We start from the raw sequence: 27,858 nt of genomic DNA on the forward strand, positions 1-27,858 counted from the left end.
ATGGTAATGCTGGGATACTGGTAATAGCAAGGCCCACAAGACAAGCAATATTCATACTGATACAGGGATTAAAGGTATAGACCAGTTCTGGTCAAGCGATTGCATTGTGAAAGAAACGTTGTGGAATCAATCAGAAAAGATTGATCATCTCAATATCATTGAGCTGCCCACATTGAAGCAGTTCAAGGAAGCCATCAGCTGCGAATAGTCACAGCATCATCATTATTTTTTATCATTTTTATCATTTTTACTTGCACCATAAACATGTATATATTTCGGCACAAATTCACACAAGCCGTCCACCGTCGGCAGAAGATCACCCTTGTCTAGATGCTGAACAGGCTTTGACAAGTAGCAGAATAGAAATAGAAAAATCTAAGTATTGGTGTGTACTGCAAGGTTCTGGAATCATCAAAATGATAAGAAATGTGACCCGGTCTTGGTAAAGTTACAAGCACTATACACAGAAAGATGTATACGGGACTACGCGATATCTATCCAGTCCGGATAGATATAATAATTTACCAAATATATCAATTAGTAGGCGGTTTCCCGGCAAAATTTATATCATCACTATTTTATAGTCAAAACATATTCTTTCACATGATTGGTAATAAGAGCTTCCATTTCATTTTTTGAGAGGGGGGGGGGGGGGGCGTTTCCAAATCTGGTCTATACCTTTAAACAATTCGATACTACTATTGATTATGGTTATTACCTCTCTGGGGCACATCGATGGGGTGGGTTGGAGGATCCGGTTCTTGAGGTACATCCACTACCTCTGGTTCCGGGTCAGGTACCCGGATGGTACAAACTCCACAGCTAAGCGCACAATTCTTTCTCATGTAGCGTTTGTTGGCCGTACATTCGCCACTCTCCGCCCAAGGGGCACAGTCTTGGTTTTTATCCACGCACTCTGTTATGATTGACAGCATAAAAGAATACGTGCACGATTATTGGATAATCATAATAATTGAATTATTATTTCAATTTTAAAGCTTATCTGCCGTAGTGTACAGGAGGGATTAGAGCGCCCTGCAAGGTCACTGGACAGGTGGTTATCTCATCAACTCAGCTCTCAGTTAACATAAGAAAAAGAGGATCATGGGGGACTAATGGTCACCGATTAGGCATTGTTTGTTATATAGAGGGCGCAAGTAGCTATAAGTAGTGCAGTGGGCCTTTAAATGGTTTATCCTTCCATCACTTAGACATCGTATCTTCTTCTTTTTTTTACAACAATTCTTCTTCTACTTCTCCATATTTTGTTAATATCTTCATATTTTATACGACTTCTTCTATGACTTCTATGGGGCTTCTATGACTTCCTAAGTAGTTATTTTTAGGTTTCTTATTTTCATTTACCAACATATTCTTCTCGTTCTTCTTCTTCTTCTTCATTATTATAATCATTATTCTCAGAATCATCAAAATTATCATCATCAATCATCATCTGCGTTTCGAAACACAAATTTATATTCAACATCTTTACCTATGTGATTATCATGTTAATTATTATCACTCGTCGATTTATTATTATTTAAAAAAAATATATTTAAACAAATTAAAAAATCAGCATTTTGGGCATCAACAGTAATCTGTAAAAGTAAGAGTAAGAGAAGGATGGACATACCGACTTGCGGAGCCGCCGTTGTCGGCGCTTCAGTTGCTTCCGGTTCTGAACAAAAAAGATGCAATTTATTGATGAATTGTCTTATTACAAACAAATCCTACCGAGAAATATTATTGAAGTCACTCTACGCATGTGAAGGCTGATGTTTTTTTTGTTGATTTTTTTGTTGTTGGTATTTTGTATTTCGTTTTTTTTGTTAATTATTATTATTTTATGCCACGAATCAAGAGGGCTTACGGAATACTCTAATGTAGACCAGTTTGGACTCCAACCCCCTAATGACCACTTATAAACTCACACCTTTTCTGAACATGAAGGTCTTACATTTAAAAATGATCTCTTACAAATATATTATAGCCGATCACGAGTATATTCTGTTTCCTTTTAGAAAATAATACTTCCACATATACACATATATATATATATATATATATATATATATATATATATATATCATGCAATGCATTGTTGGAACAATGGTACTCTAATAAGCACGTATCCACTGTTTTGTTTCGGTAGCTTTCAGTTTGTGACGAATGTGCTTTTATCTGATATTATACTAAGTTTGACAAATGGTTTATAAATGGATATACCGCATTTGACAAAAGTTTTGTAGATAGAGCATTACAAAATACAATACAATGAATAAAAGAGGAACACTACCTTCATTCTCTTCTGGATTGCAATTCACAAACAGTTGATCCCTTTCCGCCAAAGTATCTATGGAAGAGGGATTCAGAGGAAACAAAAATTCATAATATTCATTTTATGCATTCTCTAACTGTCTGCCTTTCAACACATTCGGTACACATGAGTTGTGTTGTGTCACTCGAGTAGGGGTGACAACCCATTCCATCCAAAATTTCAGTCCGCAAATTGACCCCTGTTGAAAATCGATGTCCACAATTTTTCATAGATTAGGCAAAGTACGTCTTCGTTTGCTTTTCAAAGCTATCACCTTGGAAATATTGCCATTAAAAGTAGATGACTTTAGAGGACCCGACGACATGACAGCCCTCAACTCTTTTATGCTAAGAATAATAAATTGTATCATTTATGAAACATCGTTGGTATTGAAGAGTAGAAAGTGGCTGCGAAAATGGATTAACAACGATTGAAGAAAAGATAAGATGTAAAAAAAAATATTTAAAAAAAATCCAACATACTAATGAAAAATAGATCATTCAGACAGCGTAAATATGGTGATAAAATAATAATAGTATGAATGAATCAACCTAAAATCTGCGACTCACCTGGATTAAAACTACAGCGACCAATCATCTTATTTTGGCAGGGAAACACTTCTAACATGACCTTGTATAAGGTGTGATCATATCTCGCTAATTTCTCCCTTCTGTCCACGCCGGTATGAACCCCGTATCGGTACGGTGCCAACACGTTGAAGAAACTCTGAACGCCGTCAGCGAAATACCTGGAAAAGAGTCAACAAGAGAAATCATATTCATATCGTTTTCACTTTGATAAATACATAAGTTATAAATATCTTTTGATGTGAACTGATATCAACAGCATATGTGGTCAATTTATTTATTATTATAAACTGAAGTATTTAATGTATAGAGAGGATATTACCTATAGAACTCAACAGTAGTAACAACAACATCATTGGTGGTGATAATGATGATGTTGTAGATGATCATCATCGTCATGATCACGATTATGATAATAACAATGACACTGATATTGCTATTACTACTTCTACTACTACTACCACTACTACTACTACTACTACTACTACTACTACTACTACTACTACTACTACTACTACTTCTTCTTCTTCTTTTACTACTACTTCCTACTACTACTACTACTACTACTACTACTACTACTACTACTACTACTACTACAACTACTAATACTACTACCTCTACTACTACTACTACTACTACTACTACTACTACTACTACTACTACTACTACCACTACTACTACTACTACTGCTACTACTACTTCTTCTTTTACTTCTACTTCCCACTACTACTACTACTACTACTACTACTACTACTACTACTTCTACTACTACTACCACTACTACTACTACTACTACTGCTACTACTACCTCTACTACTACTACTACTACTACTACTACTACTACTACTACTATTACTACTACTACTACTACTACTACTACTACTACTACTACTACTACTACTATAAATACTACTACTACTACTACTACTACTACTACTACTACTATTACTACTACTACTATTAATACTACTACTACTAGGCCTACTACTACTTTTTCTATTACTACTACTACTATAACTACTACTACTTCTTCTACTACTACTACTACTACTACTACTACTACTACAACTGCTCTACTGTATCACTTCTACTACTACTACTACTACTACTACTACTACTATTACTACTACTACTTCTTCTACTACTACTACTACTTCTACTACCACTACGAAGAAGAAGAAAAAGAAGAAGAAGAAGAAGAATGATGACGATGATGATAATAATGACACGAACGCAACCATGATACAAATGTCGATAGAAGAACGATGGTAAATACCCGTTGCGTTTTTCATGCGCTAATCAAGCCTGTTAAGGTCAGAACCCTGAAGCCAGAAATTGAAAACATCTTTTACATTGTTCCATCTTGCATTCACTTGTAGTAAAATATTACTGTCTCATGGCACGTCAAATGTCGACTGGCGCAGACCTACGTCAGGAGAATGACGCAACGCGTGCAATGGACGCACAGCCCGTTATACACGAGACGGCATTTGCCTGACTGAGGACGGTTTTGGTCTTAGAATGCGCCATTTGAGAGTGAAATCGTTAAACAAAAGCGATTACAAATGATATAATGTAAAGGAATGCTTTTTGATAACTGGCCAACGGGCGAAATGCCTTCACAGACTCGATTAGCGCATGACAATAACGCAATCAAAATAAAACTGTGACGGGCATAACTCACTCATCCATTGAGTCGTCGGAGCGTGAATTAGACCAGAGCTGTTCCCTGCGTGCATGGTAGTACGCAGCTCCTAGCTTACGGCTGAACACCCTGTCTGACGCAAGGCCGATCTTGAGGATACTATGGGCGAAGGAATGGACGAAGGTATCCTCGTCAATCCACCGGTCACCGTCACGACACATGAGATTCTCCTCGGCAGCTGACGCCAGGGGGATGTATAACGTACCTATGGAAGATGACGAGAAATTAGTGATATTGATGAAGAAACAATACTCAAAACCACAAATTTGGTCTCAGCCAATCAAATGTCACGATTTCAGTAGCTTATAACAGTTATTGTAGCCTGTCATTGACAACAAGTTTTGTGAAATAAGGCGCCGATGCACGCGATGCGTTAATTCAATTGCGCCGTTAAATGATATTGATTAAATAAGATATTCTTTTCTAAATTCACAGAACGGATCTAGGATTGTTGTTCATTGCTTACGGTGTCGTGAATTCTATTAAAATGAACGAAACAATCGGTTGGCGTAATTTGGAATAACGCTTTGAGTACATCGTCCTTCAAGATAAACAACCTCACCTCCTATGGATCGAATACGTTCGTTGTAGCTCTCATCCAGATGTGAATGTTCAGGAACATGGATCGTGAGTTCGTTCTCTGCTAAGATGGCGACGCGCATGTATTTCTTGTACATCTCTTGCCTGAGGTCCCTCCGATCTGCCAACATGACGCGCACGACGTAACAGGCTCGTTTGATAGCTTCGTCAGATACTCGTTCCGATGCAATGATTGGGATTGCGTAAGCGTTGGTGTACTTCTGATAAAAAGGGCTGTAAAAGGAGAAAAAAAACATTGACTTGACCCTCCACGTAAACACGTATTCCTGATTCTCTGCATGTTGTATTTATATTAAATATCTTTTAATCATATCATCATATTTGGAAAACGATAGGAACATTGAAAATAATACACAGGAAGAGACATTTATAAATCAATATTATACAATATAACCCAATAAATTGATATTGACCTGCTTGACACAATAAATATTTATCTTTAACAATTAATGTGTTCTCATTATTGTTTGTAGTTATATAGGCCTACTACATTATGTTGAGATTTTAAGGTAATAAAGAAATAAGCATTGACAGTATAAACAAAACATAAAAAGTGAATCGAACAGATAAGTCTAATCGTAATTCAAATCATTTTTAATAAACAAATGCTTTGAAATATAAACAAAATATAGAAAAAACGGTTCGGTTTTCCATTTGACCTTATCACCTTCGACCCGTGTTCACCTGTGACCTCTGATACTGACCTTAAACCCATGTTGACCCTAACATGAGCGGGTACTGGACCCACGCTGTCACATCGCCATGAATTGAGTGCTGACCCAGGTCGGTCGCCCTTATTACGCCTCGTATACTGCAGATACGTAGCTAGATATCAATACAAAGTAAAACGAATTAAGACATGTGAATATGATGATGATTTACAGCATTTGTATGGCGCCATATATCTGTTTAAAAAAACATTCAAAGGCGCGAGCTCCTCCAATAAAGTTAGCATTTAAATGCCTGAAGGAAGATGTGAGTTTTGAGTGAAGCTTTGAAGTGGTCAAGGTTGTCAATTTCGCGAATAGATGATGGGAGGGAATTCCACAGGCGAGGAGCAATAGAGGAAAATGCTCGGTCTCCATATCCCATGATAATATAATATGTTCATGTTATTCATAATAGTTAGCTATTTCACTTAACTTATAAGATGATTTTTTATTCATCAATAATCACCTCACGAAAACAGCGGCGATAATATAGGACTACGTTGCCAACTTATCGCACAATTAACATGTTAAAATAAAAACTTGTACAAATGCAGTTTTAATAGATCTTGAGTTCTGACGATGACAAAAATGTGTAAAATATGAACTAAATTAAAACCATAATGTCATTGCATTATCATCAATAATAAGTTACTTATTACAAATTTAGAATTTTTAAAAGAGAACTTCCTCCACAACTAAAATCTGTAATCATTGACACTATTTGACTAACAATATTTTGCTGAATTTCTGATGAAGTAAGCTCCCGTCTCTGTTTCTTCCGACAGCGTTCCATTAGCTGAAAAACATAATCATTTAAGATGTTAAAACAGGATTAATAGGACATGATGGAAGAGCGTTTCTAAAAATACCGGATATAGATGACCAACGAATGAAACCAACGAATGAAAATATGACGATTACAACAAATTGTGTTTGTTGACTATTAATGGTCCATCTTTGGTTTCTAACAGGGGTCATGACCCCATGAGGTCATCGGGTTTGCACGTGGGTAATGAATGAATAGAGGGCAATGCGATGTGAGATCGCGGGGCTAATACGGCCTGGAATCGCAGGTCTACATGGGTCATGCGCATAAAATAGTTACGTTTGTATCTCGGAAATTTCATCTTCTCAAATATAATGTTATCATACTAAAATGTTCGAGACTGATATTCTGAAATAAAGATAAAATGTTAACGAGACAATCTTACGCGTTCCATCTCCCTCTGTACATTGTCCACAGCTCATACGACAATGCCAGTTCATCCAGCCGGGGTTGCTTTCACACTCGCCTCGGAATTGCCAAGCACTGCATTCGTCCCTCTCATCTTGGCATCCTAAGAAATTAGAAGATTAGTCAAGACCTGCTGTAAGCGAGAGTGAAGGGTCGTGACATTTTACATTAGAAATTAAGCCGCTAAATTCGTATAACTTTAAGGCACTTAACCAAAGTCTAAGGGCAATTCTCTCTTGTTTTTTTTTTAATTTTTTTTTTTTTTTTTTTTTATTGTTGCATGTCGGCAAATAAGTAATTTCACGTATTACTATTAGGCCTATACTCGTAAACACTATTAACGAGTAATGCATAATTACATATTGACAACTGCACACTACCAACTGATGAAAACATAAACGGATTACAAACATGCCCCCTACTCAAATTCCTTCAAGTTAGCTGATTTAAGAGAAGAACATGCAATTTAATGATCTTAATGTTTAAGAGAAGGTAAACCTACTAAGTCGAGTACTTTAAAGGTTTTAATTTGTTTCTCGTATCTCAGGCTTTAAAAACATGAATAATGTCCTGTCCTAATTTAGGGTTGAATTGTAAGAGGGCTGAGCTGATTGGTGCATTTACCACATTCCAGCTCGTCTGACCAATCACCACAGTCGTTAGTTGAATCGCAGGCTGAATCTTTGTGAATGCATTTCTCTCCGTTGGCACAGGGGAAATCCTGGGAATTGCATGATTCTTTACCTGTCAAAAATGAAATTAAAAGACCCTCAGCGATTGAACGCAATGTAGCGATTAAATGACCCCCCCCCCCCCACCTAACCACCCCATCCTGCGAACATGACACAAATAATATTCAATGTTAACAAACATTAACTAATCGTGCTTCGCCATTACACATCCGTAATCCTTAAAAGATGTTAACTGACAAAAATATAAATACTTTTGTTTTTCTCATTTATTTCCCTTATCATTAATGTCTTAATGCGTTACCTACATGTACATTCAGCCGAGAATTAGTCCGATGTCGCTAAATCATTATACCACATGAAAATATCAATAATGTCGGCATCAATAATACTAACTTTTAACAATTCATGTTCTCTCAGCCAATGGTATTTTCTGCTTATGAGTTAAACTGGTTGGCATATGAATTATATATCTGTTCATTTTTGTGGAAATATCACTTTCAAGATTGTTTTTCATACTGTGATTCATTTTCTATTAGGTCTAACTCATACCAACTAAACTCTACACCGATTCCAAACCGACCGACTCATTGCCTTTCGGTGAAATGGTTCGTTCGATCTGGGCCCCCGTAACAACACAAAAGTTGCAACCATTCGTAAATGGCAATGGCCAATCAAGATCATAGTTGCATGCATGTATTGTTCAAAAGGCTGACCATCGACCAATCAGAATAGTTGTTTCAAATCTGCATTTTGATAGCAAACATTCGTGTTACGGTGCCCTGTCTTCAGTTTGGTGTCAGTCTTGTTGGTGTGACTGGGGTATCATCATCGACATCATCATCCTCGTCATCGTCATCATCGCCGATGTCGTACTCACAGTTATTCTCATCCGAGCGATCGCCGCAATCACCGTACCCATCGCACACCAGTTCGTCCGGCATACATTGCATTCTGCTCTTACACATGAAGTGCTGGTCCGTACAGTCGTCAAGAATGGCATCTGTTTAAAAAAAATATTCACAACGATCGCAATGAATTTTAAAAAGTCAACCTTAAAACAAAATACAAAGGCATTGTTCGTCACCATATCGAAAATACAATTTTGATTCTTTGTACGTTTGTAAAAATGTGAGCAAATCAAATTTCCAATATTGGACAATATATTGAAGTTGAAATTGAAATTGAATTGATATGACATTGACAAAAAATACAACAGGGTATTTAAAGTGCCCTTATGTTGATCTTTCGAAAGTCTTTGCAATCGGGCTATTTATGGACTAACACAAGGACGAAAACAGGATTTTTTTGAAGGAGGGGGGGGGGGGTATACAAGTCTGAACAATGCGCAATTAAAAGGGATAATGCTTTTGTTGTGTAGGTAAGACTTGCTATTTTGGGTTTAAAAGGGGGACAGGCTGACTGTGCCCCTCAATCTGCAACTGGATTAATAATTTGTTTAACAATATTTTCATAACGAGCAGTATCATTTTTCTATGCAAAACAAGAAAAGCGAGTAAAATAAACACATAGTGCAACATTTCTAGGCAAAATATTCTATGAAGGCCGGATCTTAGGACAAAAAAAATGACTCGAGACACATGTCCCTGCCAGGGGCGGATCCAGTAATATGTATAGGGTGTGCACAATACCAAAAAAGCTCTGGCACAATACCTTTTTTTCTCTCTCCTCCTATATGATCCGTAACTGCAACCAAGTACTTTCAGAGTTTTGGAAAGCTAATCCCGCCATTTCATGACTGTTACCTAAGAGTCTTGCACATCTTTTGATATCATATTTGCGTGTACATCTTTTGACAGTCATGGTGTCACATAACATTGAAACTTGAAAGGTCACGAGTCAATTAAAAAGAACAGCTAATAGCCCAGTCTGTTAAGGATTATAAGTGACATAGACCCGTACCCCTATTACACCTGTCACCACCCCTCCATTCCCACGTATTACCCCTCGCGGCCCCCATTCCCGGATCATTAATGGTCAGTTCACATACCCTCGGGTGGTGGTCGTATATCATTACAGGTCCATCCATCTTTATCCAGTTCTTGGCCGCTTGGGCATGAACATGTGTAGGAACCATGGGGTTCATTCACGCATTCATGTTCACACCACTCCTCGTATTCTCGACATTCATCGATATCTAGAGCAATACAAATCATTCAAATGGTAATAACATTTTTTTTCTTGTGTGAAATCTACTCTTATACGCCTGTATAAAAAAATTTAAAAAATTAAACTGCTTTTTTATGTAAAATGTGGAATAAATAAACTTCAAACTTCAAACTTCAAACATTAACCGTGAATGAATCCGATGACCGGGGTAATTATCTCTAAAGCACTTTGAGAGACGGTATTTCGCATGAAGCGCTATATAAATTCAGATTATTAACATGTGGTATCGATTTGTGATGGAAATGATTATATGGACAGATGACGTCAGCAAGAAATCAACAATGGAGAATAAAATATTCCTCTTGATCAATTATATACTACTGTTTCGTCTATCTATTTGACAAATGTTAGAGGAGAATAAAGCAATACTGTATTAATGGCTCTGAATATTTATGTTATGTTCGTGAAAACGGTGACGATATATATATATATATACATTTTATATAAGGAAAATAAAACCAACCAACCAACAAAGTATATGGATCATTACACTTAAATTTGGAGCAGGGAGATGTGACTGCCCACTGCACTATAGCTACTTGCGCCCTCTATATAGCAAACAATGCCTAATCGTGACCATTGGTCCCCCATGATCCTCTTTTTCTTAGGTTCAATGAGAGCTTATTTGATGAGATAACCACCTGTCAGTGAACCTGCAGGGAGGTCTAATCCCTCCTGGCCAAACTAGTGCGGTGGGGCTTTAAGTGTCTATGGTTGGAGAGGTAATTTTATAGCGGCCGGTTTACATTCATATATTTAGAAGAAAATATTACGTTGATTTAAAAAGAAAATAGAGTATATGATGTCACTTGCAGAAATGCTACTTCATCTGTACGGACAGAAACAGATACATTAACCACACAAAAATAAGCACAATACTGTTAAAATCAATCAGTTATTCATTATGTGTTTATAACAATGTTATATCCATAACAGATTCATTCAGAATGTGTTTATAAAATAATAAAAAATACACATACAAGTCATTCATTATTTAAAGACCGTCAAAACTACTGGACTAGAAGGGATTAGACCACACATCGAGGTAACTAACAGGTGGCTATCTCATTAACTCAGCTCTCAACTAACATAAGAAAAAGAGGATCATGGGGGACCAACAGGCACCGATTGGGGAAGTTTTCTATATAGAGGGAGCAAGTAGCTACAAGTAGGATTGTGGGGCTTTAAGTACTTACCTTCGCAAGTTCCTCTCCGTTCATGGAAGTAAAAACCTTCTTCACATATGCATTCACAGTGGTATCTGTCCAGGGATATTCCGAACAAACATTTCATGCCATCACAAGCTGCAAACAAACATAAATCAAATATTAAAGAATGACCTTTATCTTCACACTGTGAAAAGGTTGGGCAATATTTTTCAACACTTTGCCTAACGTTGTGCCAATAGTCAACCCAACCATCTATTGGGCAATAGTTTGCCCAGTGGTATTGGTAAACGTAAGTACCCTACTTCACACGTTCATAATTGTTTCGTATATTGCTCAAGAGCTGGTCAAGATTTTCCCAACATGTGGGCTACCGTAGTCGGCAGTTGAAGGGTCATATCTTGCCCACATTTTGGTCAAAATATGAAACAATTACGTAGTAGGGTACTTACGTTTACCAATATACCACTGGGCAAAATATTGCCCACTAGATGGTTGGGTTGACTAATGGCACAACGTTGGGCAAAGTGTTGGAAAAGTATTACCCAACCTTTTCACAGTGTAGGTTGAGACCTGACGTTGATTCCTACATTCGGGCAACCAGCACCTCACATTCAGGCGACGAGTTGAACGAATATCCTCATATTCCGAACTCATACTTGGGCACCGATATACCCGAATATCCTTCATCTATGTAACGAGATTCCCCGATGTGTAATTGTGCAATTATTCATCTAGTGTATTTTATTGCCGAAATAATACTTTTAAGGTATTCATAATTATGCTCTGCATCGTCAATCATTACGTTGAATTTCATATAACCCAAATTCCATGCTATAACTTACTATGCACAAACGATTGCTTTTAATGCAGGAGACAGCTATCTTTCCATTAACGATGCTTGAGCTAGATTACGATAATTCTTTACTTGTTTATGTAAAATAGATCTCACTTCACTCAAGTTCGATACAGTTAGGTGGTTTTATTGACATTACTACAGACCACCCAAAGAAAAAAAATTAGTTATGAAAATGAAAATAAAAGAAATTATACATGTGTATTCAATATGCGCCTATAAAGGCGAGAATTCAAAAACTGAATTACACATTTTATTCTCGCTTCAAATTATCAAAAAGACATAACGATAACATTTCCCTCTATAACTTACGCAGCGAATCTGGTTTAGCGGGGAGTCGAGAGCATGTTCTGTTGTCTGAGTTAATCAAAAACTCGTCGTGACAGTAACATATATGACTCCTATAGGTGTTGATACATCCTTGCCCGCAGCTATGAAGACCTTCATCACATTCATTGATATCTTCAAAGAGAAAAATAAGGGAATAGTCAGCGGTGTAGGTATAGGGGCACAGGGGCATTTACCGGGCCCCCATCACATGGCGAAAAGATTTTTGTTTAAAAAACTTTGTTCACAGGTATCACACTCGTTGACATCTTCAAAGAGAAAAATAAGGGAATAGTCAGTGGTGTAGGTATAGGGGCACAGGGGCATTTATCCCAAAAAGGGAAAAGCGAGAAGATTTTTGTTTAAAAAACTTTGTTCACAGGTATCACACTCGTTGACATCTTCAAAGAGAAAAATAAGGGAATAGTCAGTGGTGTAGGTATAGGGGCACAGGGGCATTTATCCCAAAAAGGGAAAAGCGAGAAGATTTTTGTTTAAAAAACTTTGTTCACAGGTATCACACTCGTTGACATCTTCAAAGAGAAAAATAAGGGAATAGTCAGTGGTGTAGGTATAGGGGCACAGGGGCATTTATCCCAAAAAGGGAAAAGCGAGAAGATTTTTGTTTAAAAAACTTTGTTCACAGGTATCACACTCGTTGACATCTTCAAAGAGAAAAATAAGGGAATAGTCAGTGGTGTAGGTATAGGGGCACAGGGGCATTTATCCCAAAAAGGGAAAAGCGAGAAGATTTTTGTTTAAAAAACTTTGTTCACAGGTATCACACTCGTTGACATCTTCAAAGAGAAAAATAAGGGAATAGTCAGTGGTGTAGGTATAGGGGCACAGGGGCATTTATCCCAAAAAGGGAAAAGCGAGAAGATTTTTGTTTAAAAAACTTTGTTCACAGGTATCACACTCGTTGACATCTTCAAAGAGAAAAATAAGGGAATAGTCAGTGGTGTAGGTATAGGGGCACAGGGGCATTTATCCCAAAAAGGGAAAAGCGAGAAGATTTTTGTTTAAAAAACTTTGTTCACAGGTATCACACTCGTTGACATCTTCAAAGAGAAAAATAAGGGAATAATCAGTGGTGTAGGCATAGGGGCACAGGGGCATTTACCCCAATCAAATGGCGAAAAGATTTTTTGTTTTACTATTCAATAAACAACTTTCTTTACAGATATGAAAACCGTCCTCACATTCGCTGATATCTTCAATGAAAACAAAAGGGGAATAGTCATTGGTGTAGGTATAGGGGCACAGGGGCATTTACCCCAATCAAGTGACGAAAAGATTTTTGTTTAAACAACTTTGTTCACAGGTATCACATTCATTGATATCTTCAAAGAGAAAAATAAGAGAATAGTCAGCGGTGTAGGTATAGGGGCACAGGGGCATTTACCCCAATCAAGTGACGAAAAGATTTTTGTTTAAAAAACTTTGTTCACGGATATCACATTCGTTGACATCTTCAAAGAGAAAAATAAGAGAATAGTCAGCGGTGTAGGTATAGGGGCACAGGGGCATTTACCCCAATCAAATGGCGATTTGTTTGTTTTGTTTAAACAACATTGTTCACAGATATGAAGACCGTCCTCACATTCCATGATATTGTCGAACGAATGTGAGTACAATCAGTGGCGTAGCTATATATATACAGGGGGCACAGGGGTAACCTGCTCCCGATAGAATGGCGGGAATTTTGTTCTTCTTAAACAGCCTTGTTCAGAGTTATGAAGCCCTTTCTCATATTCGTTGATAGCTTCAAATTAAAAAAAATGTGGGTACAGTCTGTGTACCGATATTCAAAAAGGCGGGGGGGGGGGAGCGGAAGACGGAACGACAAATTCCCATGCTGCTAAAAGAAAAAAAGAAAAATGGAACGAGTTTCCTTGATTACTTTTTTGTCATAATTGTTTAATATATTGTTTGTTCTATTGGAAATAAAACTAAAAATAAAACTTAAACTTAAGTACAATGTCTCTGAGCCAAAGTGTAGTAAAGGGTAACAATTGAGGAATCAGTTTCTTTATGGTTATACTACTCGTGCAAGCTCAATATCTACATTACGAGAACAAATTAGTTGGAAAATTACAAAACAAAATTGAAGATAACTCTTAATTAGCAATGGAAATTTTGTCGCACTTCTAGAAAACAAATTACTGTTAATTGCAGTATGATTGATCTAAATGATATCTAAAAGCCATGGCAATTTCTTGACTTGTACTGTTATGTTACTTCGTCTTCTTGGACACAATCAGAAAGAATCGAGATAAATTAAAATTCAGTTATGAATGTATAAAGTTTAACTTATTATTGTGCGAACAAACACCTAACAAGCAGTGCTCTCAAGTAGGTTCGTTTTTCATTTCCTGCAATTAAATAATGTTGCATTACAAGACTTTAACAAAACAATGTGAAAGGTATTTCAATGCTAATTTTCTGTAATATCATTACGTTTATTATTGTGATTATCTTGTCATTGTTTATATTATGTGGAACATGAAAGGAATTAGTTCTGTATAGAAAAACTACTACTATACTACTATTACTTTTTGTTCACTTATCGTGTTTTAATACTTAATCTAGATATGCAACATGAACATTTACAGCCTCTCACCTTCGCAAACTTCTGTGACGAAATTGTAACGCATCCCATAGCCGCAGTCACACTCGCACCCGTTTGCATTGAGTCTGGAGCTATCATAACAAGCTAAACCTGCACATACTGGAGCGAGGAAAAAGAGGAAAAGGAATTAAAGGTTATGTTTTAGCTTTTTTTTTTGTTCTTCATTCTAGCCATGTCTCTATTAAAGTTGATTTAGAGCCCCACTGTCCTACTTGTAGCTACTTGCTCCCTCTATATAGAAAACTTTTTCTTATGTTAGTTGAGAGCTGAGTTAATGAGATAGCCACCTGTCAATGACCTTGCTGTGTGGTCTAATCCCTTCTGGCCCAGTAGTATTGACGGTCTTTAAACAATAATGTATTTGAAAGCACTGTTTATAATGTTCAAAATGGGATGACAACACAAAGGGAATGGAAATCAATGGATAGTAGGGATTCAAGTATAGGGATTACATCGTTTTTTGGAGTTGACTCCATCCCAAATTATAGTGGAATCTACTCCAGAGTAGTGGTTAAAATTACTCTTTTAGAGTGGATTTCACTAGTTTTCATAGTAGATTAGAACAAACGAAGATATCCCAATTATGACTCCAAAAGAGCAGAAACGGTGAGGTGCATTTTGTGAAAAGGGGGCAACTGGCTGGAATGCTCCCCGCAAAGTGTAGAGTTTGCACTGTAAAGTGACGATTCGTAAATTAATTCAATTTAGGGTGATAATGCTGAGTGCGATTTGGTTGCTTAATTCGTGGTAACTGGTAAAGCGCTTTATAATAATAGGCTCATAATAATAGTAGTATAGTGGGTTCTTGTATAGCGCTCAAAGACAGATTTGAAACTCCAGGCGCTCAACAATTTTATTATTACCCCGGCTTTAGCAATATAGTGTTCTAGCATTTCAAGAAACATGTAATACCACTTGCATCGTATAATAATGGGAGTGAATTGTGAACTTACATAATGCTAAGGGAGCTTTATAACAATCCCAGCCGTTGGTATGAAGTACGTATCCATGCCGACATCGACATTCAAAAGAACCTTGATTATTGGTGCATGTTCCTTTACAGCGTCTAGGATTCTCTCTGCATTCATTAATATCTGTATTCGACAAAAATATATACTTAAAATGATCGACAACATAATAGAGAAAGGGTCATGATTAGACTGTGGCACGGCTGTAGTTATTTATGATGTAGAACGTGTTTCTATATCGTAAATAACAATTAAATTGATTCCCTCGGTATTAAAGGCTGAACAGGTAAAAACAAATAAATAAAAAATTAAAAAAACAAAGTTTTTGTTAACATTAAAGGTCTTGTGCAAAGTTTGAAGTGCATCTATCTTACAAATATAATCTCCAGTTATAATGAATGAAATTAAGACGCTTGATAACAAACAAAAAAAGGGCATAAATCTTATCACACGAATGTAATACCCATGGAGATCTACACAAGTCATGTTTAGATCTACACCACTTCTTTAAGAACATGATCATGCGTCATCACCAACATGAAGAAAATGCAACGAAGCAAAACGTCTTTAACCTCTTTGTTTACATGCTATGATCAATTGAACACTTCCTATATTACAACTTTCCTACAATGTCTGCCCACAGAATAAGGATTTTCACCAGAACAACCGCATGGCGGTTCACCTGTAAATGGAATTATGACATATTGGTAGAGAAGTGATGTTTATCCCATAAAGCAGATGGGATGAGGATGGAGAGGTGAAGAGATTAACCCATGTAATAACCAGTCAATGTCATGACCCACACCAGAGGGAGGAATAACAGAACTCCAAGCCGAACGTATGGACAAAAGGACTGGAAAAATATTAGAACCACGAGGGAAGAACAGGAAGGAAACGAAATGAGTTTCTTCGAATGCGGGGGATGATGCTATGGTATCTTCTACAAGCATGGGAGTGAGGAGGAAGGAGGAGAGCGAGGGGGAGGAAAGAAAGAGAGCGAGGGGGAGGAAAGAAGGAGATCAAGGAGTTGGAAAGAAGGAGGGAGAAGCAAAGAAGAAGAAAAAACAGAAATAGAATTAGAAGTAGAAGAATAAGAAGAACAAGAACAAGAAAAGAATGATGATGGTGATAAAGAAAAGGAAAAACAACGGGTTAGAACCAAACCAATAAGATTCAACTAGAATTGAAGAAACCTTATACAAAATTTTACAAATCACGAATTGATTTATTCGACCAAACAAAACATCATTTAAAACAAAAAAAACGGATGTTCTTTGAACGAAATCTATAAGACAAAAATATCGAGAGATTCATAACGAAATATATATATTTGTGTTAGTGAGCATTCATTTGATGTTTAAGGATGAAAACAAAATCACCCATAGATAATCATAAAATAACGATAGAGCAGATCATCGAAGAAGAAAAATGCTAATTGTAATTATAAGACAGATATTAATAATAGTAAATAAATTTGATAGATCACCTAAAAATAGTTATGCAAGTAATGTCCGAAAATGATAACGGGTCATCAAAAAAAGTAATACAAAATTGATGTAATGATCATGACAGATCATCGAAGATCTTCAGACATTTAATAGGAAACAACGATAATATATTGTAGAAAATACATTTAATACTAACATTAAATCACCGAAATAGTACCGACATAAAAATAGTGATGAATACAAAATATATACCTTCGCATCTTTGATACGTGGAGCGTTTGTATCCCTCATCACATTCACACCTGCATAAAGACGTGTTCAAATGCTCATTTCTATCGCAGGTAAGTTGGCATAAATCTAAAAGACAGATTGTAAATGATAGTATTACAAGTAGAATAGAAAGTATTCGATTGACTAGAATTTAATTGAAGACTTTATTTCAGTATAGTTAAACAGTGACAGATTTAAATCCATTCTCGCCAAGTTATTTTGGGGTGTATTTGTGTGTCTATATTCAAGATGCAGCATTAAAATATCAAGACGTGCACTATCTTGTGTTATGACTGGGTTGTTTTAATTAACCTACCAGATGATCTTCTTTTTTCTTTCTTTTTCAATAGTTTTTTTGTATTGATTCCAAACAATACAAATTAATTTTAGAAATAAAATACAGTTGTTTTTCCTTGACATGAATTCAAAACACTTTCATTACATAATAATAATAGATTGTACAATTGATGAAAACAAAAATGAAATCAGTTGTAACATAAAACAAATAACCCCATCCAACCAAATACACTACTAGGCCTACTAAATATCTCCCTACATACCTCATTTGAAAAATCTGAAAATTCCCGTCCATCATGAATCTTCAAGACAAATAAATTGTCTAACTTCTCTATAAAATATTCATAAACCTTCCTCGATAATACATCTCTGTTAAACTGCATCAAAATATCATACTCTTTTACATCCACTAAACTCCAGTTATCCTTTTTTCCGCTTCTCAAAATAGCTTCTCCAATATTCCATACATCAACAATTTTGTTTCCTTTTAACCCACATGCACGCATACACACGCACACACCCACATCTGTTTACCTGTTGGGTCATCAACTATTGCTGGGCTCGGTCTGGTCTTTGTAAGAAAACAAAAAGGATGAAATTAATACAAAAGGAACAATATTTTCAAAACTAGAAACAATACTAAAACAAAGAGAACCTACTAAAGCTACTACTATTATAATGTTCCATGCACAATGTACATTTAATATATCACTATATTTATTTACAAATGATGTTGTTGTTCGGGTTTTGGTTTGACATGACAATGCATGAAAGTGTGTAGTTGTATAATTAATATGTGATATACACAGCTAAATACAATCGCCAATTAGTTAAAGAGAAGGTTGATTTCTGGGGAGAGGTGAAAAATAATTTGTCAGCGTTTTTTATTATTATTTTGCAAGTGTGGAAAAACGTCAGAGAAAAAATATTCCCTGAAAAGCATGGCTCTTCAAATGCCTTCATATTCTAAATATGACATTTAACAGCTTAAAAAGGAGGACCATATTTGTATTCCACAATCATGTTTGTGTACTTAATCCCATATACAGTGTACATCTTTCTGTGTACATTGCTTGTTACTTTTACCAGGGAGATGCGACTTTAAAGTCACATATCCCTGCTTTGACCAAGATTGGGCCAAATTTCTTATAATTTTGATGATTCAAGAGCCTTGCAGTTCACTCCAATAGTTATTATGCTACATGATCAGCTTTTTTCTGATCGGTTCAACATTGTTTCTTTCACAATGCAATCGCATGACCAAAACCCAACTTTATCTTTAAACTTGAGTTATCATGGAAGGTTCAAAGACTGAAAACTCGAAGGACATGCTCTTCCGGTTTCACAACCACATTTAAAGGTTCCAATGCAAGCTTCTCAGTTCCGCAGTAAAATAACATGTGTTTTTCTTTTTCAAATGTATAAATGTATAGATGTATATTAAGCCAACATTATGTAAACAAGATTGATCCAGCTTCGGCTGCTTTTCATGCAAAATAATTTGTACAAGCATGTTTCGATTGCGATAAAAAGCTTGTTGAAAATACCAAATACAGTTAGATATGCCGTTAAGTACAATTCTAATAATATCATGAATAAAATCATGATGATAACAAATTTTAAAAAAATCAAAGAGGATGCAAAAACATTGTTTCTCCAACAACACGAAAATAATTGAAAGGTATTAGTTCTAATAGTAAACGGAGCAGACTCACCGGGGGGGGGGGGGGGTTAAATGGAAAGTTAACCGAATCAACAGCAACATCAAAATATGAATAATTAACAAGGCTTGGCTTCCAAAAAATAGGAAAATAAAGTGCATTCAGATGGATCGCATTAAGACAATTTATAGGCCTAGGTCAAACACGGGAAATGAAGGTACGACTGAAGGAAGCCAGCATGTACTCTGTGTCGAGTATATGTCATGCTATGTGAATATTATTTTATAGCTCAGTGTACTGGCAGTTAAAGGGTAAGTCCACCCTGATAACGTTTTGTTTACTAAAATGCAGACAACGAATTAAATAGATCACAATGAGAGTTAGAGGAAAATCCTATAAAGATGAAAAAGTTACGAATTTTGAAAGTTATCAAAGTAGCTGACAACTATTTGATGTAACTGTCGAGCACCTCACCTTTTTGCGTTTCACTGCACTTTTCATAAATATCAATTTCTTTGTAATTTACAGGATTCGTTTCCCCTCTAATTCATAGTGAGTGGTACTGCAATGGTAATCGGCCTAATGGGTACTTACTAATTTACTATACAAGTGCAGCGTTGTGTACATTATGCTTAAAGCAATCACGATGTAGCATATAATAGTGTGAGGTAAACGCACAGTTATACCAAGGTAAACACAAAGTTATAGTTATACCAAGGTAAACATAAATTAAAGTTATACCAAGGTAAATGCAAATTATAGTTAAACCTAGGTAAATGCAAAGTTATCGTTATACCAAGGTATACGCAAAGTTATAAGGTAAACGCAAAGTTATAATTATACCAAGGTAACGCAAAGTTAAATTTACACCAAGGTAAATGCAAAGTTATAGTTATACCAAGGTAAAGACAAATTTATACCAGCATGAACGCAAATTTATAGTTATACCAAGGTAAACGCAAAGTTATACCAAGGTAAACGCAAAGTTATAATTGTATCAAGGTAACGCAAAGATATACCAAGGTAAACGCAAATTTAGAGTTATAACAAGGTAAACGCAAAGTTATAATTGTATCAAGGTAACGCAAAGATATACCAAGGTAAACGCCAAGTTATAGTTGTACCAAGGTAAACGCAGAGTTATACCAAGGAGGTATAGATTCTGTGTCTAAAGCTCCTTGGTTACAAGGCCTTCTGAGTTCTGGCTCTCAGCAGATAAAAAATTGTATTTGCGAACAAATAAGTAGAGATAGGCCTGGGATTAAAACGAACTTCTAAGTCTTTTTAAAGGGTGCAGGGCATCATTTTTGCCAGGTCAATGCAAGAGTTTGAGGATAAGGGAATTTTCCGTAGATTCATGAAAAACATTATGGAAATAAAAATTCAGATAGTTAAAACATATCCCTTGGCTTCATACATGCATAAAAACGTCAGTTATATTGTGTTTTTGTTTTTTAGACCTTTTGAAGGGCACTTGGTCAACCCCCACGTCTCACACCCCGCCCTCGTCATATTCCTTCTCGTAATCAATTGTAGTTGTGGTGTTGGAAGTGGTCATAGAAATGTTGGCATTTTTTACCACATAAGAGTGACTCATTCATCTACATCGTTATCATTAACAGTACACCAATCGTACGCTTATAAAATAGTCATAATTCTTCGGATTACATGTGCTAACGTGTTATCAATATTCATGGGGGGGGGGGGTAAAGATTAAAGTGGTTGAATTGTACTTACGGGTACTTCAATATGCCTGAAAATGTGTATTAAAAAGCTTCGGGCAAAAATGGTATGCAAAAAGAGAAATTTCGGTCATTTTATTCTCGATAATTTCGTGAGCACTATTATCATGGCAGTATAAGTATAAATGTCAATTTCTATGAAGAAATATTCAATTTCGGAGTTACTTGATTATTTTGACTTCGTCCCGAAAAGAAAGATAAGTTACATTTATAGTAACCGGACGTGTCTCCCCCAATCCATGCCACCGCTAATCGCATCAATGACGTCATGACATGAGAATACAACTAACAAAAGAATACGAATATTTTGATGGTGTATCCACTGTGTTCAATCTTAACTAGAAATGACTCATATCAGTCAAAGTGCTGACTGGAAACAGGCTTGTAATTTAGCATGAAATGCGTCATGCCCTTTAAAAAAAAGGAAATACATAGCTCAACGATCAATGCATGGGGTCTTCAGACGAATTCATGGGAAAACAATCGAAATGTCAGATTCATGATCAAGTTGAGAGGAATGATGTATGCCACAAGTGCAGTATGTTTGTGAACTTTAATGTTCAAGCAAGAAGAAACCATAGGGGGCGGAGCATAACTCTGGCATGCAAGGAAAACAAAGGTTATCAAATTTTAAGAATGTCTTTCGAAATGTCAAATTTGTACAGGGGTCACGCTTTTCTTTGGAATACTTTAAATGATCTAGCTCCAGAATATATTTCATTCCTTCTATCACCCCACTCTACAGGTCGTTCTGGTTTACGTTCATCACATAATATTAGACTTAAAGAAATACGTACCAACAGAAATTGGGGGATAGAGCATTTGCATCAGCAGCTCCTTCTTTGTGGAATAAGTTACCTTTCTCTATTCAGACGGCCAACACTCTCTCTACTTTCAAAACTGGGCTTAGAACTCACCTGATGCTCAATGCATATTGTTAAATTTCAATGTTCTTTTTATACAATGCATGCAAAACAAACGATAACACAGCGCCACATTGTATGTACCTTGGCACCATGAACTTGTATGATCTAATGCAAGTTAACATTTAATATTTCTTTAATCTTAAGTATGTTGAATATTAATTTAAATTATTTGTATGCGCCTTGAGCATCTCTAGAGATGGATATGTTGCGCTTTATAAATATTGTTATTATTATTATTATTATGAGCAAAATTGGTTTTAAAACTAAGAGGGAACGACCTGAAAACCACTCCTTACATGGCATGCTCCTGCTTCTTCCAAGAAGGATTACGCAGAATGTTTTTAAAAAGTAAATACGTAGGCCATGTATTATGCTACAACTTTTCTATACGAGATAGGTGGTTGAGGTAATTGCCCATTATTGTTCACATGAATAATCGATAACTATCAATTACTTCCCTTTCACGCTAAAAAAAATATTAAAAAAAAACAAAAAAAAAAACATATAATTATGTTGTTATTGTTGTTATTATATTTGGAAGTGTTTGAAACTCAAAAAACACAATGTAATAGAAATACATTTAGTAATACTTTACTCTTTAGTAATACTCCAAATTTACCAAGGCCAAACATTTAGTCGCCATCACAGTACAGTATTTTGCCTTTGACTTTGAGGCCTTCGTTGCAAAGACCCCTGACAAACCACTGTGTATTGAGGTTATTTATGAGAGGAAAAAACACAATTTTTTTTCGCTCGCACAGCAGTTTAACATCAAACACCGTATTAAGTAATGTAACACATGTTGCAATGATAGAGCGACATGTGAACTGCGTTGGATCGGGGTGAGTGGCTGTAGCTCCTTCTGGGACGAGCAGAAGATACAGAGTTGAATATTCCAGGGGGCCCCTTTACAATGGTGGATCCGAGATGTCATACAGGCGGGTGAGGGGGGAGGGGGCTGGTCATGATTAAAAAAAATGAAGAAGAAAAAAATCAAGGGGCATTTTTGTTTGCTTTGTATAACGGCATGTAAACAGGTAAAGTACAGAAAAATAGGGGGCACGCGCGGGCAGATCGAGTCCATTTATTTATTTAAAAAAAACAGCCATTGCCCTTTCATTTTTCAAAATTCAAATGAGGGGCGCACGCGGACCTTCTGTGCCCTCTTAATCCCGCCTCTGCATGCCCTTTCAAACATTCAACTCATAGTTGTGTAGACAAGAAGATCTTCTATCTGAATACCCAGAACTTTTATGATTATATTTTATACATATATAATGATAAGAGAAAAGGGAGTAGTTTATTTGATAGGCCAGACTTGATCTATTCGTAGTACGATCCTTCTCATTTCATGATCTATTTCAAAGAAGGCCTCGAATTCAGCAAGTACAAACATCAAGAGTCCAAGAGAGTTACCTACTACTCGCCTATTTGACAGATTTACAAAACTCACATTTGCTTTGACTGGCCAAGTGAAAATTTTGAATATATATAGAATTGTTTGATTATCAGTTCTTCTATATTTGATTATCGTTCATGATTCTAACTCTTCATTGGCTATTATTGTTTTTTCCTGGAAATAACATATACAACTCTTTTATTCATATTATATTCAATTTCGGGGCACCCCTCCCCTCCCTGTGGTGCCCTTCAACCAACACGGCGACATTAAATTGTGGGAAGGGATAAAAACCTTTTCGCACTTTCGCACTGAAATAAATCCAACCCTCGTCTTCGGGTTTTAATCACCATGACAACGTCTTAGAGGGTTAATGCTCAATGGTACTGGATGACAGACGATGATGCTGGACGCGGGAAAACCCTCTTCACTACAATTAGATTTAGCATTGGACTACCACAATAATAGCATGACCCTCAGAGGCGTTGATATAGGGACACAGGGGGCATATGCGCCCCCTCATCGGTTAGTGAAAACAAGAGGGGGGAATTGAAAGGGAGGGAGGGGGAAGGCAACGTCAACAGAAGTAGATATAAACCCCTTCCACACCCTCACTCCATAATTGATAATTGAAAAGTGATTTATTGATTTCTATATCTTTTCTCTTCAAACATGCATTAATATGACATTTAAACGTATGTCGACACTAAAATGTATGTCTACATTTGATCCATTTTCACTTGATTTATTTTGTCCATACATCACATCACACTTTATAGAAAAGGTAAGATATTAAATTACGCGCTTACTATGAATACGTTATGAATATTAACCCATTGCCTACTGGAACCGAGTGGTCCCTGTATTATACCTATGGGAAAGAGAGAATTCAGCAGTCAATAGGTTAAAGATAACATGATATTGGATGGCTACTGCGTAAGCATGGAGCTTGGTTCGCTTGCAGTCCTCAGTTAAACTAAATCATAAATATATTTTTTAAAAAAGAGGGAGATTGATTTGCTTTTAAGAAAGATAGAAAAATGTTTTTTAAGTAAATGTACAATACTAAAGTCTGTCGATATAATAAGACTCAGGTTTGTAAAGTTGATGATGTTGGTGTTTTTTCTCACGCCATTTCATTCACCGATTAATAAGACGGGTTCCCACCATGCAGTGCCCCCCCCCCCCCAGCCCCCTCATGGTTGGACTCGTGCTACGTACGCCCCTGTTTAATTTGACATACACTAGAAATCATACTCATAAAAGTCAGTATACGAATGTTTCATTGTCTGTCTAAATGATTGAAAAGTCCCGAGGTAAATAAAATCATCCTCTCCGTGTTCGCTATACACGAAATATGAAGATTATCTTTATGTATCAAGTAACATCATACTTTTAGAATTACGGAAATTTGCATAAGTATCGGGATAAATCAACGGATTACACCCCGTGAAAATTGGGACAGTCCCCACGTCTAGACACTAAACTGACTAAATCTTGAAGCTAGGTATGTCGCCTAACTCTAGCTCTAGACATGCGGCGTGGACTATCCATACACAACATCAAATTTGTTGGAGGCCTACTACTTTAGATTAGTACTAGAAGCCCTAAAAATAATTGTGAAGTTATCCCCCCTCCCCCCCCCCCCCCATATTACATTTCGGATTCATTATATCCCACAATATTGTAACTTTAAGTTACTAATTAATGTTATGAAATTAAATAGAGATAATTTTATTCAAAATCATATGCAAATCCGAAAACATTGAGGACTATAGGTCTGTACAAAACACACACCGTCCTTGCATTATCAGGTGACAGCTGCATGCCATCTCGTGTCATTAATTAGCAGTGTCACCCTAGTGTCACCATTATCTTGTCTATTAGCATACTATTACTAGCGGAAATTCCCTTACCTGTTTCTGTTTCCTTCTAGCCGATGACCCCGCGATGACACAGAAAAGTAGTAGTACAGAAAACAACCACCATCGTTTTAACGAAGTCATCTTTATTGTCAACAGTTGGTCCTTTCTTTTTGTAATAGGTTTTTAATCTCTCTCTGCAATTCCTGCAGGTTTCTCCACCAATAACTCTATTCACCAATAAGAACAGATATTCCAATCTCTCCTAAGCAGAGTCGATAATTACTGAGAGTGAGAAGTTAGGACGAACTCTCGTGCCTTCCAAAACCTTGGGAAAATACCGAAAACGAAGAGGGTTTACTGAATCACAGTATTCAACACTACTAATATAGTACTCTCTCAGAATACATAAGCCTATATATCTGTAGTATCGTTCATCCTCGTAATCGTATTATATACCCACTCCTAAAGAAATCGTTGAAATTGTGTGATGATATTGCAAACACAACCAGATTTGATTTTGCTCACTTTTTTTACTCCGAAATCATGACGGAATTTGAAATGCATGCAATGGTGATGATAATTATTAATCGTGATGAAATCAAGAAGTTATCGTAGTGATTGTTGCCGAAGCGAGATTGTAGCATTTATTGAAGTTTTTCCCCGCGCTTTTTAGAATTTCATTAAAAACAAAGATGGAATTGCGATCGATTTCAGGTCAAGGATAACACGATGCATACTCCTCGTGTGCTAAGATTGAAAAATTAGATGGCAGGGTCAACAAGAAAACACTCCTCACAGAACTTCTGAATATTCAAAGAAACGATGGAATAATCACATTTTCAGATCTTATCCAGAATAATATACATCCAATAGCATGTATACTGTGTTCCAAGAGACAGTCTCGTCATCTCATTAAAGCTTTTCTTGAAATCCTCTTCATGTCCTTATGTTTAACAGTCACACTTCGCGAAGATGACGACCAATGATGTTTTGTTGTCTCTCTGAACTGTCTAGTCTGTCTCGACTGAAGATCGAAGCAAGTGCGTAAGATTTCCGAAGAGTTCGGTCTTCCGATTTAGACTATCTAGCTATATTCTCCTTGTTGATATTCTCACGTGGCGTCTGACATCTTGGCATTTTGGCAATGATTCCACTTCATCAATACTATTAGGAAGAGCATAAAGACCACCAAAAGGGTGAACCATGAACTTGAAGCATAGCCTTTGACGAGAAGAGAGTGATTTACCAGAATTACATACCTTTCCAATGCACGCGGCTGGTAGTCGGGGAAACACGCGCAAGGATGGACTCGGTGGCTCATGCATGCAGGCACAGCACAATAATAGCGAACTTTTCCGACCATCTGTTGATACTCTCTCTCTCTCTCTCTCTCTCTCTCTCTCTCTCTCTCTAGCTCTCCACAGGTTGCAAAATTCGTGTCCTTTTATTATTCAGTGGTAGACGAGATAGAATAAGGACTACTAATGTCTCTACCCTCAGACTTGACCTCGACCTCGTGACCTCCACAGCTCGGTATCATAACAGACGTCCCAATTAAATGTTGCTTGTCTCATTTTTGTCCCCCGTTCTTCTCTTACGGCTAACTCCACCATCTTCTTTCCCCAGCCACCCGTTTTTATTTGTGGTGAAGCTAGTGTAATTTCTGCCAAGTACATGAGCTCGATCGGCAGGTGGAGTAGTATAGTCTGCAAGAACAGACTCTAATTGGATAGTATACCACAATTCCTGAAGTCTTGAGCAGAGCCCAGCTCTGTCCGCCTCACTGGAACACAGGGCAGTATACCGTCAGTCAGCATAGTCTTGACAGTGCAGACTCTAACATGTTACGCGCTGTAACGGCTGACACAGGTGTATGCATGCAAACTCACGCACAACCGGACCAGACATTATAAATTCAGAGCCTTTTGGAGCTGACTGGATTGATAGTCACCCCACTGAGAAATAGACCTAGTTCATATTAGAGGGATAATTGATCATACATTGTTTGGATGACCCAGCATGCAGCCGGGGAGGTACGGTTGCTAAAAAGTTGAGGTACTGAAAGTTCAAGTTGAGAAGGAATGGCTTCATAATTTATGCGTCGATCCTTGAGGTGGGGGGGGGGGGGGGCTCTTACCCTTCAATGATTTTGGAATAAGAGAACGAAATGAGGGCGGTCAACTACGATTAATTCATCCGTGCTCCCCCTTCTGAAGACGGATCGCCGCCCTTCAATGATTCTGGAGTCTATTAGAAAGATTTCCATAAA

General features: G+C 36.8%; 1 protein-coding gene across 2 annotated transcripts in view; it reads right to left on the reverse strand.

Moving 5' to 3' along the window:
- The window catches only part of LOC105444635, a 31,136-nt gene extending 3,923 nt beyond the window's left edge, over positions 1-27,213 (reverse strand). Inside the window, exons 1-19 of one of the 2 annotated variants that reach the window (XM_011679130.2) lie at positions 25,641-27,213; positions 18,531-18,567; positions 17,682-17,786; positions 15,967-16,107; positions 15,005-15,112; positions 12,367-12,516; positions 11,229-11,336; positions 9,854-10,000; positions 8,723-8,845; positions 7,778-7,897; positions 7,131-7,256; positions 6,650-6,715; positions 5,914-6,034; positions 5,172-5,422; positions 4,589-4,814; positions 2,887-3,065; positions 2,297-2,353; positions 1,634-1,678; positions 719-916 (exon numbers count right to left, since the gene is read on the reverse strand). In XM_011679130.2, coding sequence (XP_011677432.2) covers positions 719-916; positions 1,634-1,678; positions 2,297-2,353; positions 2,887-3,065; positions 4,589-4,814; positions 5,172-5,422; positions 5,914-6,034; positions 6,650-6,715; positions 7,131-7,256; positions 7,778-7,897; positions 8,723-8,845; positions 9,854-10,000; positions 11,229-11,336; positions 12,367-12,516; positions 15,005-15,112; positions 15,967-16,107; positions 17,682-17,786; positions 18,531-18,567; positions 25,641-25,730 — 2,398 coding nt within the window. In that variant the 5' untranslated portion in view covers positions 25,731-27,213. The remainder of the gene's footprint in view (positions 1-718; positions 917-1,633; positions 1,679-2,296; positions 2,354-2,886; positions 3,066-4,588; positions 4,815-5,171; positions 5,423-5,913; positions 6,035-6,649; positions 6,716-7,130; positions 7,257-7,777; positions 7,898-8,722; positions 8,846-9,853; positions 10,001-11,228; positions 11,337-12,366; positions 12,517-15,004; positions 15,113-15,966; positions 16,108-17,681; positions 17,787-18,530; positions 18,568-25,640) is intronic. The other variant, XM_030976915.1, reaches the window with a different exon arrangement.
- Between the last annotated feature and the right edge of the window lie 645 nt (positions 27,214-27,858).

Source organism: Strongylocentrotus purpuratus, unplaced genomic scaffold, assembly GCF_000002235.5.
Source record: "Strongylocentrotus purpuratus isolate Spur 01 unplaced genomic scaffold, Spur_5.0 spur5_scaffold_9, whole genome shotgun sequence".
NCBI classification, from domain to species: Eukaryota; Metazoa; Echinodermata; class Echinoidea; order Camarodonta; family Strongylocentrotidae; genus Strongylocentrotus; species Strongylocentrotus purpuratus.